The sequence below is a fragment of the Planococcus citri genome, chromosome 1 (assembly GCF_950023065.1).
Source record: "Planococcus citri chromosome 1, ihPlaCitr1.1, whole genome shotgun sequence".
Taxonomy (NCBI): Eukaryota; Metazoa; Arthropoda; class Insecta; order Hemiptera; family Pseudococcidae; genus Planococcus; species Planococcus citri.
In genome coordinates, this window is record NC_088677.1 from 68,455,677 (window position 1) to 68,474,452 (window position 18,776).

The 18,776-nt window shown below is 35.3% G+C and overlaps 1 protein-coding gene across 3 annotated transcripts in view; it reads left to right on the forward strand.

Moving 5' to 3' along the window:
- LOC135832556 (uncharacterized) overlaps positions 1 to 18,776 on the forward strand; it is a 109,374-nt gene that overhangs the window by 69,614 nt on the left and 20,984 nt on the right. For all 3 annotated transcript variants that reach the window (XM_065345926.1, XM_065346007.1, XM_065346089.1), the window contains 2 exons: positions 6,493 to 6,618; positions 10,100 to 10,285. In XM_065345926.1, the coding sequence (XP_065201998.1) occupies positions 6,493 to 6,618; positions 10,100 to 10,285 (312 nt within the window). The remainder of the gene's footprint in view (positions 1 to 6,492; positions 6,619 to 10,099; positions 10,286 to 18,776) is intronic.

An 18,776-nucleotide genomic window follows, 5' to 3' on the forward strand; every position in this document is an offset into this window, starting at 1 on the left:
ACTGAATCCATTTCTTATATTAGAAACCTGCTCTTATCATAATTCAGATTTGTGACATTCGGTTTCTCAACCAAAATTGTGGACTGGGAAAAATCAAAAATAAACAACAGAAAATACCACATCAGGCCACAAACGCCACATTTTAGAGGTTGAATTTTAATTTTCTTTTAAAATCATGTTCTCAAAAATTCACTTGTGTACACATTTCTCTTTGGCACATTCTATCTCAACCCTTTTCCTCTCTCACGACTTACTTCTAGACAATTTTGAACTCTTCAAAAGAGAACTGTCGATATAACGAATCTGAGGTTGGTATAAAGTAGATACCTAATAATTTTTTTTTAGATTATGAAAAGAATTTCAAACAAAAATTTCAAAAATATTCGCTATTCTCGATTCATGTTTTAGAACCGTTGCTCCAAATTTCTCAAATATTCACGTGCCTACAACTTGAAAACTACATTATCAAAATTTTTTCGCAGGTACAAAATTTTAAAATTCTCTTTCACTTCAAATAATTTTTTTCTGGCTTTTTTTTTCAAAGGCTAAAATTCGTTCGAATTATAAAACATACCTAGCTACCTATCCGAGTTGTCGAAAAAAATCCCGCTCGTGTAGTTCCTATATAGCTTACCAGTGACCAGAATATAAATTCGGTAAAAAAAAAAATGCTAAATAAAATTCGACGAACGAAAAAATAATTTGACACGAGTTTGTATGTTATTCGCGAGTCATAACCCGCTGCGGATAACAAGTTAACCCACCGTTTGGAATGAAAAAGCACACGCTGAGAAAATATTTTCATTGAGAAAAACTCGTCGTCGAAATTATAACATTATATGTTTTGCAGCGAAAACACGATGGTTTTGGATAAAAAAAAGAAAAAGAAAAATACCACGAGAAGTATTAATTTAACGAGGAAAAAACACCGTTGAAAAAATATTCGTAAATCGACGACTATCGCCAATTAAATTGCGTCAAATTTAATATACCTAATCAGCTATCATAGAAATGGCGACTAAATTAAATCCAATTAGTTTGAATACTAAATAAATGCTAAGTGTTCGCATCGAGCGAACAAATCCTCCTCTTCAGCTCTTCCTTATTTTGAACCGAAATACGAGAATTTCAAGAAAAACTTCGACTCCGACGCGCGAAAACGGTTAAACTGCTTAGTTTGTTAAATAAGCGATATTTGCATAATGAAAACCGCAAACTTCTCCGCATCGAAATTGCTACACTGAAGGTGTGTTTTGAATAATTAAAAAAAAAACTCCAATATTCCGAGTTACAAGTATATCCGCGAATGCAACGCAGATCCATAGGTACCCTTAAAATAAGGTCTGTTCAACACCAGACTACCAAAGGTGCTGTATAATCAAATAGGTAGGTAACCAAATTGTATAATTTCGTAAACCTTTGTACACTAAAGCTCGTTTATGGAATAAAATTCCTACCTATAACAATAGTTGTTGATCTACTACGTCATCTTCGAGTCCATTTTTTCCATATCTATTGTTGCGCAAAAACACATAAGCCATTTTTTTTCTATTCTTTTTTTTTTTTGATTGATGGATTTTCTTGAATACCCATACAATGTCTGAGTTTACTCGTTCCCCAGAGCTACATTTAAAACGGGCGCGTTTCTAAACTTATTGTCCATTTAATAAATGACGAAAATAGCGAAATTGATCGACTGTGGTGTATCGTTGCAATTCTCTAGCGTCGTTATTCATTGACATGGGGATCAGTTCTTAATACGTAGCCATTTGCAAAAAGGGATTCCGCCTTCGGTGTCTAGTAATGTTATTGTAATTACGATAAAAACTTCGGAGACTTCGGAGTATTATAACGTAGTCGCTATGTTTCATTGTCGAATCATTAATAACTACTACGAAGAGAATTTACACTGGTGTGCGGCGTGCAGTGGTGGAGATGGAGAATCATTATAAAATGTACTTTCTTCCATTTCCCTCAAGTTAAATTTCCATTTTACCACGTTGTAGAATTTATTGTAGATGATACATACTCGTAGGATGTACGATGTATAAACACGATGCAAAATGCAAAGGAAGAGAAAATATTTTACGATGTAACTATAACTTTAATAATGGTGTAAGACTTTACGAGCTTTTGCTGATTTTTCATCATCATCATTTTCACTTCCGTTTTTATACTGTCGCTTGCCCGTTTGTTCGAGCTGTACAAAATCGGCTGCAATTATTTCCCTTGTTTATAGGATTTCCGTTTAGCTGCGTGTTTACCCATTCACGTAATTTTTTGCAAATGTTTTTTGTTTTGGTGAAAAGTGTAGGTATTTTGATTGTGTTTTATTTCTCAATGGCTGGAAATTTACTCCGGAATTCAGCTTTGCCAGATTTGGAAACATTTGATAAATTTGACATCTCCAAAGCCTATTTTTTCATTGATTTTATCTCCAAAAGATACCCGTATGAACCAATGGATGAAATGAAGATGTGATTCACACCATTGGAAAAATTTCATGTCCTAATGGGTACTGCTGTTCCAGTATTAGGGAACAATGTTCTCCACCTCCATAAAAGGATGGAAGAATTCCTTAATTGGTGTTTCAATGATACTGGTGCCATTGTTTCCTTCACAATTCCAATGCTGTTGGAGGTTCAAACTCAAAGGTTGCAGCGATGAGACTCGTGTAAGAACACTTTCTGCTAGAGTTAGGATATTGGATACCTCTGCTAGTTAAAATATAAATTTTTCCATGTGTACAGTACCTTCTATGTGTGAAATTTTTATTGTATTGTTCAACTTGAAATGATTTCTAATTTCTTGTGTTTGTGTTATAATTTATATCTACAGTTTCAGGTTTTGCATTAAATGTAAATATTTCGGTCTGTAAGATAATTGTAACGTTTTCATTCAGTGTTAAGATTCTGGGTTTTTATTCAATGTATTAATGTGTACCTATTTTAGGAATTGACTTTGAAATGTTGAATTTAGTACCTAGTCTATTGAAACCAAAATCATGCAATAAGTATATTTTTTATAATATCAATAACATCATAAAACCCTGTGTTTATTTTTCAAAATTTATACATGTAGAGGTAAAGTTTGCACGAGTTTCTTTCTCATTGATTGTTTCTACATACTTTACAAAAAATACATAAGGGATCCAGAAAGTAAGTATCATAAAAAGTACTAAAATGGAACTCAGTGCCCTAAATTAATATTTGTCATCTTTTGTGGTCTTTTCAATCAATTTAGGCAATAATTTTCAAAATCTCTTTCTTCCTGCCCAAATCCAAAATTTTTTCCAATGGTTATTTTTGAAAAAATCCTCATTTACAACTATGACTTAATCTAAGTAGGTATTTTTTTGGAGCTACACAACACAAACTAAAATTTTTTGAGTTTCATCTTAAAAGACAACCCCTTCCTCCCAGTTTGTGTTACAATCTTGTGCTTCTTTTCTACACCACTGTGAATCTGCATGTAAAGAATTTAGTGAAAAACGATTGATCGAATGTGAGAGTATAATTTTAGATAGGTAATCTCTAATTATAAACGAATATGAGAGGGGTTTTGCGATAAGGGCCCTTGTGGTGATATTTCGATTTTTTCAGGAGAGAGAAAACATCGAATTGCTTCGATTTTTTCGATTTTTTTTTTTTTTGATTTTCGGGTGCAGTGTTGTCTTGCGCATAGGTTGGATGGGAAATTTTGACGAAATTCGTTCATCATCGTCTGATATCCGTGATTTAGAAAAGGGACCTTGTGGTGAACAGCCGAATTTACACAACGTTACAGACTACCCCGCAAAAAAATACCGAAAAATTCGGATTCGCCATGAAATTTTACATAGGTAACAACAATAAAATAATTTTTCCATCGACATTTTTTTTCTTTTTTCTTTAAATCAAAAATAAACAAAAACTTTGTTTTTCGATTTCCCAAAAATGTGAGTTTTTGAGTATTCATGTTCAAGCAATTTTTAAACGAGAAGTTGATGAGATAGGCGAAATCTGATTGCACCATTCGATTTCTCGTGAAAAAGTAAGTCGGAATCGCCAATAAAAAAAAAAAACATCGAATCACCACAAGGACCCATATCGCGAAACGCCTCTCATATAATTTAAATTGAAACGAAGTAATAAAAACGTAAGTAGGCAACTGGATAACTGGACCTTGGTAACCTAGGTAGGCTGGTATTTACCTGTAACAAAAATTACAGGTGCTTTTGAGTACAGAAACTCAAAACTAAAAGCACTAACAAATTCGTAAATAGGTAATCAGCAAACCATTTCCAGGTACAGTATCAGACTGGTACCTACTTACCACACTCAACCTAGTCCGCATCTCGCCTATAGGTTGCCTGGTAAGTGCTGGTCTAGAAAATTGAGTATGAGCATATCTCAGCATGTTTCAGCTGAGTGCTCTCTCTCAGTGGGCCTACATTATCACCAGGGTAGGATAACGTCTACCCTGCTTAGTAGGTTACCTGGTACCTAAACTAGGTACCTACCAGCAAGAATGTATCAAGCAAAAGCACATAATAAACATAATATAGGCAATATTAAAGCTGTACTCAGTGAAACACTCACTAGATTGAGACAGTACAAATCTTCAAAAAGACACCACAGAGAGCACAGAATTCGCGAAGTAATTATCACACGTCTATAAAAGCAATAATAAGCTAAGCCACACATTCGTCACCTAGCAGCATGCCTAGGAGATCACGCACGTTCCTAATAGCTAATCAACAAGCAGAGAGAGAGAGCCAGAGAGTAGGCAGACAGAGAAAGAGAGAAATGTAAAGACAGGCGAGAATGAGTGAGTATTTAATATTTCCCTTATTAAATTAAAATTTCCCTTACATGCAGAATTAGCAATAAATTCAAGAAAAAAGTATATGAAAGTCTCCCAAAAAAAGTTCATCATGCTTAGTAAAGTATAATTTAATTTTCAATGTGTCCTATTTTGTTGATTTTAATTTAGGTACTATTGTTTCTTTACATGAATTGCCAGGTGATTATGAGAAATAGGTAACGTTGATAATAGAAAATTTACTGTACCTAATAATGATTATTTTTGAAGAATTTTCTGCCTCAAAATCGGGTCATAACTGAAAATTTGGGTGAAAAAAATTTACGCTTTTTTGTCAAAGTCAAAACATGTTTTAACTCCCAATTTTTGTTCTTAATTGCCAAAAATGCCTCAATTTTTTCCAAGAATGGCCTCTGAAGTAAAGTACTATATTTCTTGCCGAAATTGTCAAAAAAAAAAGGTCCTGCTTTTTGCCAAAATCTTCAAAAATTATCATAACACTCAAAAAACCTTTTGTCGGAGTGGCAATTCGCCAAAATTGTCAAGAAAGTCTTGCTGTTTTCCGCCAAATCCAAAACAATGAAAAAATCCTTCTCTTGGTTGCCAAGAAAGTCCTATTTTTTGCTAGATATAACCTCAAAAGTCCTGTTTTTTTGCCAACATTATCTAGAAGTACTGCTATTTTACCTGGTACCAAAGATCTACTTTCTCACCAAAATTGTGAGTGAAGTCCAATTTTTACCGTTTTTTCAATAGGTTTCGTAATTTTCCATTTTTTTCTCTTCTTTCAGAATTCTGAATTTTTTAAATTTTCCGAGTTCTCTTTGAAAATACTCGTAGAAAAATTTGGCCGGAAAAAAATGCTGGCTTGAATAATTGTTGACCTTCATTTTCGTTAATTCGAACATAGAAATCCTGCTCTAGCATAAAAAAATTTCCAAAAATTGGGGTATCATCTAAAATAATTTTTCGTTTTGACCGGAAAGAACTTCCTGCGGATTAAAATACGAGTTTTTTCTCCTCGCGTTAACGAAGTCTCTGAAATCGAACGAGTTACGTATTCGAGATCAATAAATTTTATTTGGACGGCTCGAGGCACTTACATAAATTTCTCATCATTTCGATAGGTATAAGTAATTCTAAAAAATGCGAGGAAAAAAATCGCTAATAAGAGACGTATCTGGTGGTAAGACAAGCTTCATTACAAGTGAGATGAATTTATCGCAGGTTCAGTTTTCCTGGTCGAGAGAGTAGGTACGTGAAGGGAGAAAAACAATACGTTATGGGGCTGTAATCATCGACGTTTCCACTTTCCTACGTAGCAAAAAAATGATTAAAGAAATTATAGCTGAGTTAGCGGCCGTAACGCGTAATCGCTCCATTATCTAGCGCTTGATTCCTTTAAAGGATTTTTTAACGCTCCAGCGACGTAATTCTTTTATTTGACGCAGATTTATAGCTATCCGATGATGGTAATAGGTATACGATATTATACTGGTATTTCTGCGTTTTATACGTTTCACTTTATATTAGCACCTATTCGAGAATATTGAAATGAAAATTGAACGAATTAAAAATGGTAAAAAGGTATAAATAGAGGAGGCGTTGTGTACATATAATTAAAAACGCAAATTCGGGTTTTAAAAAATGTTTTTCACTCTAACGAATTCGTATTTTTTATTTTCACAGCTATGGTTAACTTTGGCCGAACGGCATATTTCGTCGAGAAAAATAAATTGGAATCAAGTCGAAAGGACCTGTTTCAACGATACCACTAATCCAGACGATGAAGAATTGGGAGTACAAATTGTAAAGGTAAATAGTTCACGTTACAATTCCACCGAAACTTTTTCCTGCTTTTATACCTAACTTAACTACCTACCTATATATAATGGGGGAATTTGAGAAATGTAAACCGGGACTGGGAAGTGGGAATTTTTATCGCGTGAAAAATTAAGTTATAAATTTTCATAAAAACCACCTTCGAGTTTACTTTTGTGATTAGTTTTTCGCGAAATGACGTACCTGCTGGTTGCGTTAAGTATTACGTACTGTAGGTAGGTATAGGCATTTGAATGCTCGGTTACTTTTCTTCGCTTTGGTATAATGAATTGATTCGCGTAGAAGTTTTATAACCGAGTTTGAGCAATTTGTGAAATAAAACTGTGTCGCGTTTTATGGCCTTAGATTACTATTAACCGAATGCTCGCTTATGAGGGATTTAATTCTGGCACCGTTTTGGTTACATTGAGACGGATATGATATTTGGAAAGCGTTTTAGGTCATTTCTTTTTCAAATGAACAAAGTTTCAGGTGGAGGAGGAAAGATGCATGTGTGAGTTTTTTTCATGTTTACGAGGGAATTTTTCAAATTGGCAGAAACCAATTTGGATGAAACAGAAATAGGCAAAAAATGTCTCGGATAATCTCTTATTTTCAAAAACTCAAGATTTGAAAAATGAGGTTGTCACTGGTCTGTGTGACATTTTTCACACATTTTGTATCAAAATGAAGTTTTCAACCTATTTTTGGTTTATTTTTGCAAACAAGTTGAAGCTAGATTCCAGTCATTCTGAGAGCTCTTGCGGTTTTATATTTTTTTCCAGCACCGGCGATTCAAATTGCTGCAAAATGAATGCTGAAAATTTTGAGTAATTGCAGTGAAATTATTATTGAAAATTCCATTTTAAATTAATTGGATCTAATCAGGTTTGAACCGATCTATAATCCGATCAAAGCTCTAATTCAATTGTATTTCTTTAGATACGAGTATAACTGGATCCTGAGAAGGTCTTGATCTGATCACATCTTTTATAATGTCTGGCTTTTGAAAGTTTGGAAAAGATATGCAATAAATTCTCGTCATCATGAGAGACATTCAAAAACAAGTCACCTTTTTCTGGCATAATGATGTCATGTCATATTCTCGGATATTTTAATATCATACCAGACTTTAAAAGACTCGAAAAAAATAATAGATCGATTTATTTACAATGTTCAGAGCATTTTTCTGATTTTACAGTATTCGAGGGGTTCCATGGAAAAGGGGCCTTAGTCAATTTTTTTTTGTTTTTCTGATTTTTACGATTCTGAGTAGGTATATTTAAAATCATTTTTTTTTTTTTTTATTAATTCCACCATATTCGGTGATACCTATTGAAGTGTTCTTCCATGAACAAAATCAAATTGGAAAATGTTTGCTTGTATGTAGAAAAATTTTTTAAAGTCTTTGAAATTGTAAAAGTCAGTGAAAAAAATTGACCAAGGCCCCTTTTCCATGAAGCCCCTCATTCAATCTTACTTTTGAAAACTTGAAAAAAATGACCAGTCTTTGAAATTTTTACTTGTATTGAAGTGAACTTTTTGATACCAAGTCCGACTCAAGTATAAGAACTTGAAACAAAAATACTAAACTGCTGAGAGGACCGAAACCAGACAGGAAGACAGACGATCTTGAAAAGCTGCACAGATGGTTAAATGACCTTAAAAAGAGCAGACAGGCAGAGATACGACTTTGAGAAGCAAGACAGACACAGACAATTTCGAGAGACCAGACAAACGACCATGAGAGGTTAGACTGCTGGTAGGTCAGTGACCTTAACAAGCCAGACGGGAAGGTCAATGACCTTAATCGGCTGAACAGGTGAACATACGACCTTGAGAAACCAAACATATGGGTCACTGACCTCAAGAGGACGTTCATTCAAACATACGACCTTGAAAGGGCGGACAGATGGGCCATTGACCTTTAAAAGACAGACAGGAAGACAATCGACCTTGAGAGGGCAGACATATGGGTCAATAATCTCAAGAAGAAAGACCATCAGACAAAAAACCTTGATAAGCCAGACAAATAGGTCAGTGACCTCAAGAAAAATACAAACTGACAGACGATCTTCAAAAGCCAGACATGCGGGTCAGTGACCTCAAGAGAACAGCCAGGCAGTTAGACATGCCATCTTGAGAAACCGATCATTTGGGTCAAATCACCTCAAGAGGAAAGACAGGCTGACAGATGGCCTTGAGAAACGGGGGGGGGGGGTCAATGGTGTCAAGAGGACAGACAGACAACCTTGATAGGCTGGTCGGATATGTCAATGACCTCAAGAGGGGCCAAGCTGACAGCCAACCTTGAGAAGGCAGACCTCAAGAGGACAGGCCGATGGGTCAATGACCTCAAGAGGACAAACGAAAAAAGATGAATGGGGAGGCCAGACAGGCAGGTCATGAGGTCAATTACCTCTAGAGTGCAGTCAGGCTGACAGGTAACCTTGAGAGGGCAGACCTCAAGAGGACAGATGTACGACTTGAGAGGGCAGACAGATGGATCAATGACCTCAATATGATAAACCAAGAAAATACGATTTGAAAGGCTGTACAGACAGGTCAATGATTCAAGAGGGCACACAGATGGCCTTGAGAGGCTGCTCGGACGGGTCAATGACCTCAACAGGGCAGTCAGGTCGACAGTCAACCTTAAGAATGCATACATACGACCTTGAGAGGGCTGACAGGAAGACGGACAATCTTTGGAGACTGGAGGGACAGATCAGTGACCTTGAGAGTCGCCACACAGGCTGACAGACGACCTTAGGAAGTGAAATAGACATGTCAATAGGCTGAAAACCTGGTCTAGAGGATCAGAAAAGACCAGCTTTCTCATCACTTCAGCAGATCGAATTTTGGTTTGATGACTCGCGCCAGTTCATACTCATCCTGCGTGGAGCCGGGCATCTGACTGCGGAAGATCTCATCATAAAATTCAGGCTTGCTCAGCATTTGGGTTAAGATTTGGTCCGGATAATCATGTCCGATCCGGCATAATTTAGAACTAACCCCTTAGAGGAAAATTGACACCCATATTTGCCTTGTTAATGAAGAAGTTTTGGAAAAAAATTATGCCTTGCTTCAGAAATGCTAATTTTTAAATCTAGGATATCATTTTAGAAATGGTGACTTGAAAAGGCAATTTAGATTGAATAATGGCCGGAAAAAAGGTTTTGTTCCATTGCTTTGGCTATTTTGGGGAAAATATTGGATTCGATAAAATTAGCAAATTGATTAAAAACTCAATCTTACCAGACTTGATCAGATCCAATTATTTTCCTGTATGTTGTGTTAATGCTATATTGACTCTAAAATGGCAACTTAGCTTGAAATTTATTTTTTTGAAAAAAGATGTTTGGATATGAGCTGCAAAAACTTACCAATTTATACGCATTCTCCTGGTTTTTTCAATTTTTTTTTCAATTTTAGGCATCTCAACAGTTTAATTATTCTAAAAATATTTCTCCAGGACCTCCACAGAACCGGTTGCAGTCTATTTTGCGGCACATCAGGAGAACAAAATCAAGCAGTTTTAAAACGAGTCCTGCTGGCGTACGCACGTTGGAATAAATCGGTCGGATATTGCCAAGGATTCAACATGCTGGCAGCCTTGATACTAGAAGTTATGGATAGATGCGAATACGATTCTCTAAAGGTAAGCCAAAGCAGCACAAAAACCCCGTCTATTTTTACAATTTTATATATTAAGCTACAGTACGATGTACGACTATACCATTTTGGGAAATGCCCAAACCTTGAATTCGACTCTATACATAACAAATTTTCTTCTCGGGGGAATTTTTTTGTCGATATAATCTCCTAGGATTGGATGCGCCAAATGCGGAGGTTTCCCCTCTTGTCATCATTAAAGCTTATTTTATTCGATAACTCGGGTATCTATCCAATTTTATAAGCGAATGGCAATTTTTATGCGACTGCGAAAAATGCCATCTGAAAAGTTTAATCTTATAGGCTCTAGAAGCGTTATCAGTTTAAAAAAATGACTCGTATACGGGTATCGAGTATTTTTCCCAGCTGAAAAAATCATCGCACCGATAGAGCCGAGCATCCTGGTTTCATTTAAGCCTGTATTTCATCCCTTATCGATATGTATCGTATCCATAACGGTTATATCTAGATACCGACGGGTATAATAGGCATATATTTCAAACAAATGTACCTGCACCTGCGCATCTCCAAAGCATGAGCTAAACTTTCGACTAATACACCATGCAATCGCACCGGCAACTACTCTTTATTTTATTAAGTCACGTACTTTCATTGCACGTCTACATATCATAATTTTCTACCGATTACCGTCAAGCTGCCTCAGCTAGACCACGTCGTAAATACCCAGTAAATTTTGATACGGTCGTCGTTGTATGTACGTAAAAGCAAAGTTTACCCAAATCGACTTTTTACTTTTTAGCAACAACCACCTGTGAAAAATTTTCCGCCGAAATGTTCGCGTCGTTGTGGACGAATTTTACCGGAGCAATATTCAATTACAACCTACGTTGGTTAGGGTACTATGTACTCGGTGCCGGTGCCGATGCTGTTGCCTGTGTCGCGAATTAATAAATTATCAACCTTTCGTATCTTCGGGGAATTTCACTAATTCATGGCATTTTTTATATTAACTCGAAAACGTTAAGTTGGTTGGAGATTGGCTCGTGTAATCTCGTAAATATATAGTTTTTTGAGAAACTTCGCCACGGGCGCGCTTCCATGTAACGTATGCGCCGCGAAATTAGCTGTTGAGGTGGAGTCAGAGGACAGGGGAAGGGTTTCAAAATGTATTTCGAAGCGGGCAATATCACGGTGTGGTTTTTTTGCGAGGTCATGTGTCCATTACAAAATATATACGTACTACGTAGAGAATGTCGAAAGTATTTTCCAGCGTGAAAACCGTGAACGTATTTTGTTGGTGGAACTATAGAGTCGATATTATTTTCGTGTTTACCTTTTTTTTTTTTTTTGGACTCGAATAGTTGAAATAAGCTCGATGTACAGGGGGATCTTTAACGTGACTGTTATTTTGAAGTTTCACTTTTTTGACCTCCCTATTGCTGAAGTTATTGGATTTTTTGGGAAAATAATTCCCAACTTTTTATGTTTTACAAAGTCCAAAAAAAGTGCCAAAAGCCCTTCCCCAATTTTTTTTAAAATCTAGTTTTACAAAGGCTACGGCCAATTCTGGAAAACAGAAACAGAAAGTTGATTCCAAACCACTAATTCGGATTTTGTTTGAAACATAATACTATTCAGCAAGTACATCGTCTCGTTAAAAAAATTAACAACACTCTTAAAGATGAAAAATTTGTGTTGTAGCTTTTCTTGATGTAAGCCAAGCTTTCGATCGCATATGGCATGCTGGTCTCTTAATGAAACTTGATAACCATCTTCCAAACATACTATACAATCTTCTGGCTCACTATCTAAGTGATAAAAAATTCAGAGTCAAATACAACGATGCTTTCTTGGACTTCGGAACAATCCGAGCAGGAGTACAGCAAGGAGGCGTATTGAGCCCAATATTATACCTTCTCAGGACACAGATGACATCCCTTTGACAAACGAGGCAATGTCACAATAATTGCGACATTTGCTGACAACACTGCAATTTGCACTGGTCTCTCAAGTAGAGGGCGTTGGTGAGCAGACAGGGCGTTTCTTATCAGCGTTTACAAAAGCATTAATTTTAAGGGTTAAAACTGAAAAAATAGTTCGATGTACATTATTTTTACAATTAGTATTGCATTAATTCGCAAAAAAATTATTGAAAGCATTGAAATCATTAGGCTTAAAAATTATCAAACACTAATGAAATTCAACCAAATTTAATGGAAGTTGTAATAAATTGTCTTGAAAACATGCAAAAATGACGTCAAAATATTTCAAAATTTTTCAAATAAAACTCTAAAAATTATCATAAATAACTGGTAAAATTTTAGCAAAATTTGACAAAATTCTGCAAAAGTTGGATAAATTGTCTCATAAACATTTTAAAAATTAGGTACATAAAAATTCTTTATAACAAATCAGTATCTATCAATTGTTAGACTGTATACAAGCAGTATTGTGATAGCCGTAGAGCTAGGATTTTTATGATTTCTCATATTTTCATTCATCGCAGAAGATCGCGCATATCCTATGGATTTTTGTGAATCATACAATTCTGAGTAAAATGAGCCCAACTTATTAGTGCATATTTTGCATATTCTGGGCATAAATGCATATTTTGGACATTTTAAACGCATATTTGTCATATTTTGGTCATTTTTTCCTTTTTTCAGTCATATTTTAGAAATTCTGGCCAAGAAATTCTTTTTTGGTACTACTTTTCATTAAAAACGTAAAAACTTTAAAAATTTTAAAAATTTTTTCATCACATTGAGGTGATTTGTAGTATGTTAACCTAGAATATTGATTATTCAAAGTAAAATTGAAGACTTTAACATCTTTTTTTTGAATTTCTTAATTTTCTAGCCTTCCCTTCACATTTAAAATGAAAAATCCTTTCTATAGATATACCAATTTTGATGTTGCATAAAAATGCATATTCTGATGGATAAGAACATATTTTGTCATAATTTGATCAAAATAAATGCATATTTTATGCGCATAAAATGATTTTTCAAGTGCATAAAAATTCGAGCTCTAGTCATAGGATAGAGGATGAGAAATATTCCTTATAGCGGGTGAAAGATTACTAGTAGCCTTATATGGCTCTTTGTAATATCAAGAAGGAACTATTATTACACTTACCTCTTGCTAGCTCTGTGGCTACCACCTTAATGTCGGATACGTCAACATAATAAAGCAACCAATATATAAATTAGGCTCACTTTTGTGGAATAATAAAACATTCGTTAGTTACTCCAATGTAATCGTTGTATTAAATTACATTCTCTTAAATATAAGGTTTCCTCAATGATACACATTTTGCCAATATCGTTACCTTAATGCCAAATCCGAGTATGTCCATCCAAAAAAACATCGTCGTTTTGCGTCACTGATAAGACTCTGGGAAGCCCTGAATTGAAAAATTTGCATCTGAGTACAGTTAAAATGCACCACCAAAGATGCACGAAGCTGACTGATGTTCAATCAGAACTCAACGAACCCTTCCGAGCGTATCCAAACCTTATCAGTGATGCGTAAAATCGCACTTTTTTTGTATGGACATACTCGGATTTGGCATTAAGGTAACGATACACAAATTCACCAAATATAGGTAGCGTAATTAGAACAGAGACACTATGCTCAACCGCCTAATCACATTCAAATTCACCAATGAAGATACAAATTCACCAATCCCTAATAAGGGCAAACAGAGTAGAAAATACACTTTCAAACTGTTAAGTCGAAGGAAAGCGGACTAAATGCTCAAGTCCAACAATACATGGATCACCTAAATACTGAGAAGTATTCTCACGTATCTATCACAGCGGACGAACAAGAAGTGATTTCGAGATCAAACCTAGCTAAAGTTATACCTAAAAGTACCTAAAAGTTCTGGAATCGATCTCAAAAGCTGATAGGCTGCTGCTACTTTTACCAAAAGATGGGGGAAATATGATAACCAATAATATTACAATGTTATAAATGCGAACTCCCTGCCCATATAATAATAATATTAGCGCATACCCCCTGCTGGGATTCGATAATACTTCAAATTTGCAAGTACCTACATCTTACCTTAATATTTGTAAATCAAACGATCCCTAAGTTGTCAAGACACCAAGTCCTATAGGATCCCAAGCTACAGCATCCGCAATATAGATGTGCGTTTGTTTGCAATTATCCGCAAAATATCCGCAAATGACGTCATGCCACGAAAACGAACTTGAAAAATGTAAGGAACTCGATTATATTTATGCGCACCATATCGTATAACTAATATTATATTTTTAGGGTCAATATACGCTGTGCATCTTAAACGTTTAAAATTATTTTATGTAAGTGTCTTCCCCAGAAATATAAGAAAAATTAACGAAAAAATCCGAAAAATGTAGTTAGCTAGTTACTCGCATTGCCTATAGATAGCAACAAGTATAGTTACTTGAATTGCCCTATAGATAGCACCTATGATTTTTGCGGATATATTGCGGATATTTGCGTTTATCCGATTGCGGATAACTTGCGGCAAATTGTACCTCAGGATCTTCCCCAACTTAAGAATCATTACAAGATGCACTGAGAGGACAGTGAGGCCATAATGCCACCTTACACAATTTTGAAAATCTGATGAATTTGACCATTGATAGTTTTTAAGTTAAATTTTTCAACGTTTTACAATAAAATTGATATTAAAATGACAGGAAAATACTGAAAAACCATTAAAATCATTCAAAATCAGTAAAAATTAAAAAAAAATTGTTTCTATATGTGAACCCGCCTGACAAAATCGACCATTTTGACAAAAAAAGTGTCCAAAATAATGACGTTTAAAATGAATCTTAAGGGTTAAAAGATCAGATTATTAAAAAAAAAACATTTTTTGAAATTTTGTCGAAAAGGTCGATTTTGTCAGGCGGGGTCACATATAATTCTCAATTTTTTTGAACTCGTTTTTAAAATTTAAACAATGTTTTGAAAGTTGGGGTTGCCAGTTGCGCGAGCTGGTCTTTGTCTCAAATTTCAAATTTAGTACATTTATTCCAAGTATGTACATATATTTCTGGGAGACCAAAAAATTTAGAAGCTGAAAAAATTTTGCTCATCCCCTTCCTTTCCTCCCTTCCTCTCTTCCTACTCCCTTCCCCATACTAAAAAAAAAACACTCACCATTTCACCAAGTTCATCAAACATTTTTAAATCGGCATGGAGGTCAGTTTTTGTGAATGTTTTCAATTTTTTTACAACGTAAGTATTTCAGCTAGGAAAACCTGATGGAAAATTTCAAACTGCTTATTCAAGTATATTGTGGACTTTGTGTTTTAATAAGTTCCTTCATAAAATCCGTAAACAATTAAACATCTTGTTTTTCTTTTGAGGAATCAGAATGGCCCATTTTTTGGTCTTTCGGCTATAACTTTTTAAATTAGACTGAATATGCACAGATACGAAAAAAACAGTTCAAATAAAAAACTTGATGCCTGCTGTCAGATCTCCTAAACTGAATTAGCAACCCATTTGGGAAAATTTTCACAATTTTTTTCCACTCGGAGAACCCCTAATTCCGTCTAATTCAGTTTTTCTTCGGATTAAATTTTTCAAACGGCGAAATTGTAATGAAAAATTCATCTCGCATCTGTCGTAATTTTGGAAATTTCTAAACGTATTGTTCGAAACAAAATTAGAAAACTTTTCAAAATGTACGAAAAATTGTAAATCAGTTTCGCATTTTATGTAGATGTTGCATTATATTAGGTCTCCAAGTCTCTATAGACTCGAAAACATCCCTCAGGTACGAAATCTCGTATGGAAAAAAAATCCAGTTTTGGTATTATTTCATTATTCAGTGTTCAATTTAACTTAACCTTTTCTCCTTCGTACGTACGAGCAATATTTGCCTTCGTCTTGTTGAAAACCCAAACAAAAAACTTTGATATTTTCATTTTTATTCTATTAAGTATTAATACACCCAAGTCCCCTGCAAGTCTTTCTCTATATTATCAAAGTTGGAAGAACGATTTAAATAGAATAATTTCGCTTTCGAAGAAAACAAATCCATCATCGTGTCCGAATTAGTATAGTGAAAGTATAGCGAAAGAAAAACTTTGATAAAAATCGTACATAACTCTTGATACACTTTTTTTTCAAACCGTCGCTCGTCTTGAACGCAAAGATCAGACGAGACAAATTACACAAGTTTCGTTTAAAAACTTTAATAAACTTTAAACGTTTCAGAAATACGAATTTAATGTTGAAAAAAAAAATGAAAGTTTCCTCGATAAAAAAGAACCTTTGGAAAAAAATGCGCAGATTATTTAAACTTTTGAAAAGCGCTAACGCGAATCTCAACAACAGTAGTAATTTTTAATCATCTTATTCAATGTAGTAATTTCACTGCAAGTTCTAGTTGGTTAAACACGACGTCAAAAACCTTTCGAGTTAGGGGCCGGGGGGGAGGGGGAGGTTAAATAAGTTTTCAACTGTTCGCAGGTGAGATGTTCAAAGGCCAGATACCTGTGTCGAGATTACGATAAATCCTGTAGGTACATCTGTCTGCGTCTGGAATCGTCCAAGTTGAGAATTTATTACGAGACCTTGAAGTAAATGTTTTTACGGTTCAATCAATCTACCATTTTTACTTCATAGACGTGAAAGAGAAAATTTGTGAGAAATTTTACGACGACGTGATATGGGTTGCAGGATGGCAGTGTGTGGTGCGGTATGACAAAGAGAATTCCCTCTTCATACGCTGTGCACACTTCTGTCTGTCGAAGTATTATTTGGGTTTACGTTGAGAATTAACACTGTTGAATGTTTGGGGAGGATTTAACTACACGGTCAATATTTTGTTAACAATGTTTCGCGTTGTACCAAGCAAGAGCAGGAGGCGTCATTATTTTAAGGTGAGCTGAAAAAAATCGTAGGTACGAGTGTGTTTGCAGAACTGCTAAAAAAAAAAGTAAATATTACACGTCGGTTTGAGCAGAATGAAGTACTCGAATGTGTTGTGTAGGTACTTTATATCGCATTCTGTTTGAAAGTTTCCTAGAATTTTTTCCATTGTCATTTCCCTCTGGGGTGATCTATTTTGTAGGTATTTGATGGTAGATTTTTTCTTTATAGCGTGACATTTCATCGTTATAGCGTCGCAGTATCTTAGAAATGAGATTCGTTCTGTGGAGATGATGCATTATTTTTAGGAGATTTTATACCTAAATGTACGCAATTCACAGGTCTTGTGACTTGTGTTATTTTAGCCTGTGGACAATGATGTACTAGGGTTGACGTGAATTGTACATACGAGTACGAAGATGAAACGATAGAGGATCTCAAAATATATACCAACTGCCCAATTTTCAGGCGCTGAAATTCATGTTTAAGATTTTTAGAGAAATTTTGAAATAATCAGAAAGTCAAAAAAGATAAAAAATCAATCGACTCGGATTTCAAAAATTTAGGTCAATTTGGTAAGTTTTTGATTTTTTTTCATTTTTGGACCAAATTGACTTTTCTTCTGGTAAAAGGGATGTAGCTCGATTTTTCACTGAGTAAGTATTGATTTTGATTCTCCAAGTATAGACCATCCAAACACAAAAAAGTGCTCTAGAAGTTGATTTTGTATTTTTTTTTTCGGGAACCAAAAAAACGCGCTGCCAAAATAAAGGTACACTGTGCCCCATTCAGAAAAGTGCAATTTTGAAATTTTTCCCTTGCACAAATGGGGGGGGGGTGGACCCTCAAAAAGGTGATTTTGGGGACATGGTCGGAACCACAAAAACTCGACGGGGTTGTGTTGGGGGACTTCTCCCGATGCCAAATATGTGATTTTTTTCCGTGACACCCTGCACAACTGCATATATGGCACTTTGAATGCGTTTTTTATGCATTTTTGGCCAATTTTGATGATAAAACGGCTCTATTGACCAGAGTATGGCCTGGAACCAACGGATTCTTGGACGTGTGTTAAACGGGGATATTTGAAGCCCAACTACGCAAAAACGGTGAAAAAATATTTGCACAACGCGATTTTATGCGCACTAATAGATTTGTCAGCTACCCCCCCCCCCCCACCCCCGGAATTCAACAATGCATTATCTATCCGATAATATCGATGCGACCTATCAAAATTGTATAAAATTTCGCGCTGAACTCTAAAATCGCAGACATTTTTTATTTCCACCCCCGCATGGTGGCGTTTTGCCCCCCAAACTGAATCCAACTATGATATTGAACACATTTTGCACATTTCGCGTTGATGGTGAGGATTTATGTGTACCCAATCAGAATGAATCTCATATTCGTTATTTGGAAATATTTTTGCTTCAAAATTTTTCATTCAATCTGCACCCCCTCCCCTCCCATTTCAAGACTATGTCAGAACATAGATTTTAAAACTTAGACATGACCCATCGAAATGGTATAAAATTTTGCGCTGAGCTCGAAAATTGCAATCATTTTTCATTTGTACCCCCTCGGTGGAGTTTTGCCCCCCTCCCACCATAAAGCTAACTATGAAATTGAACACT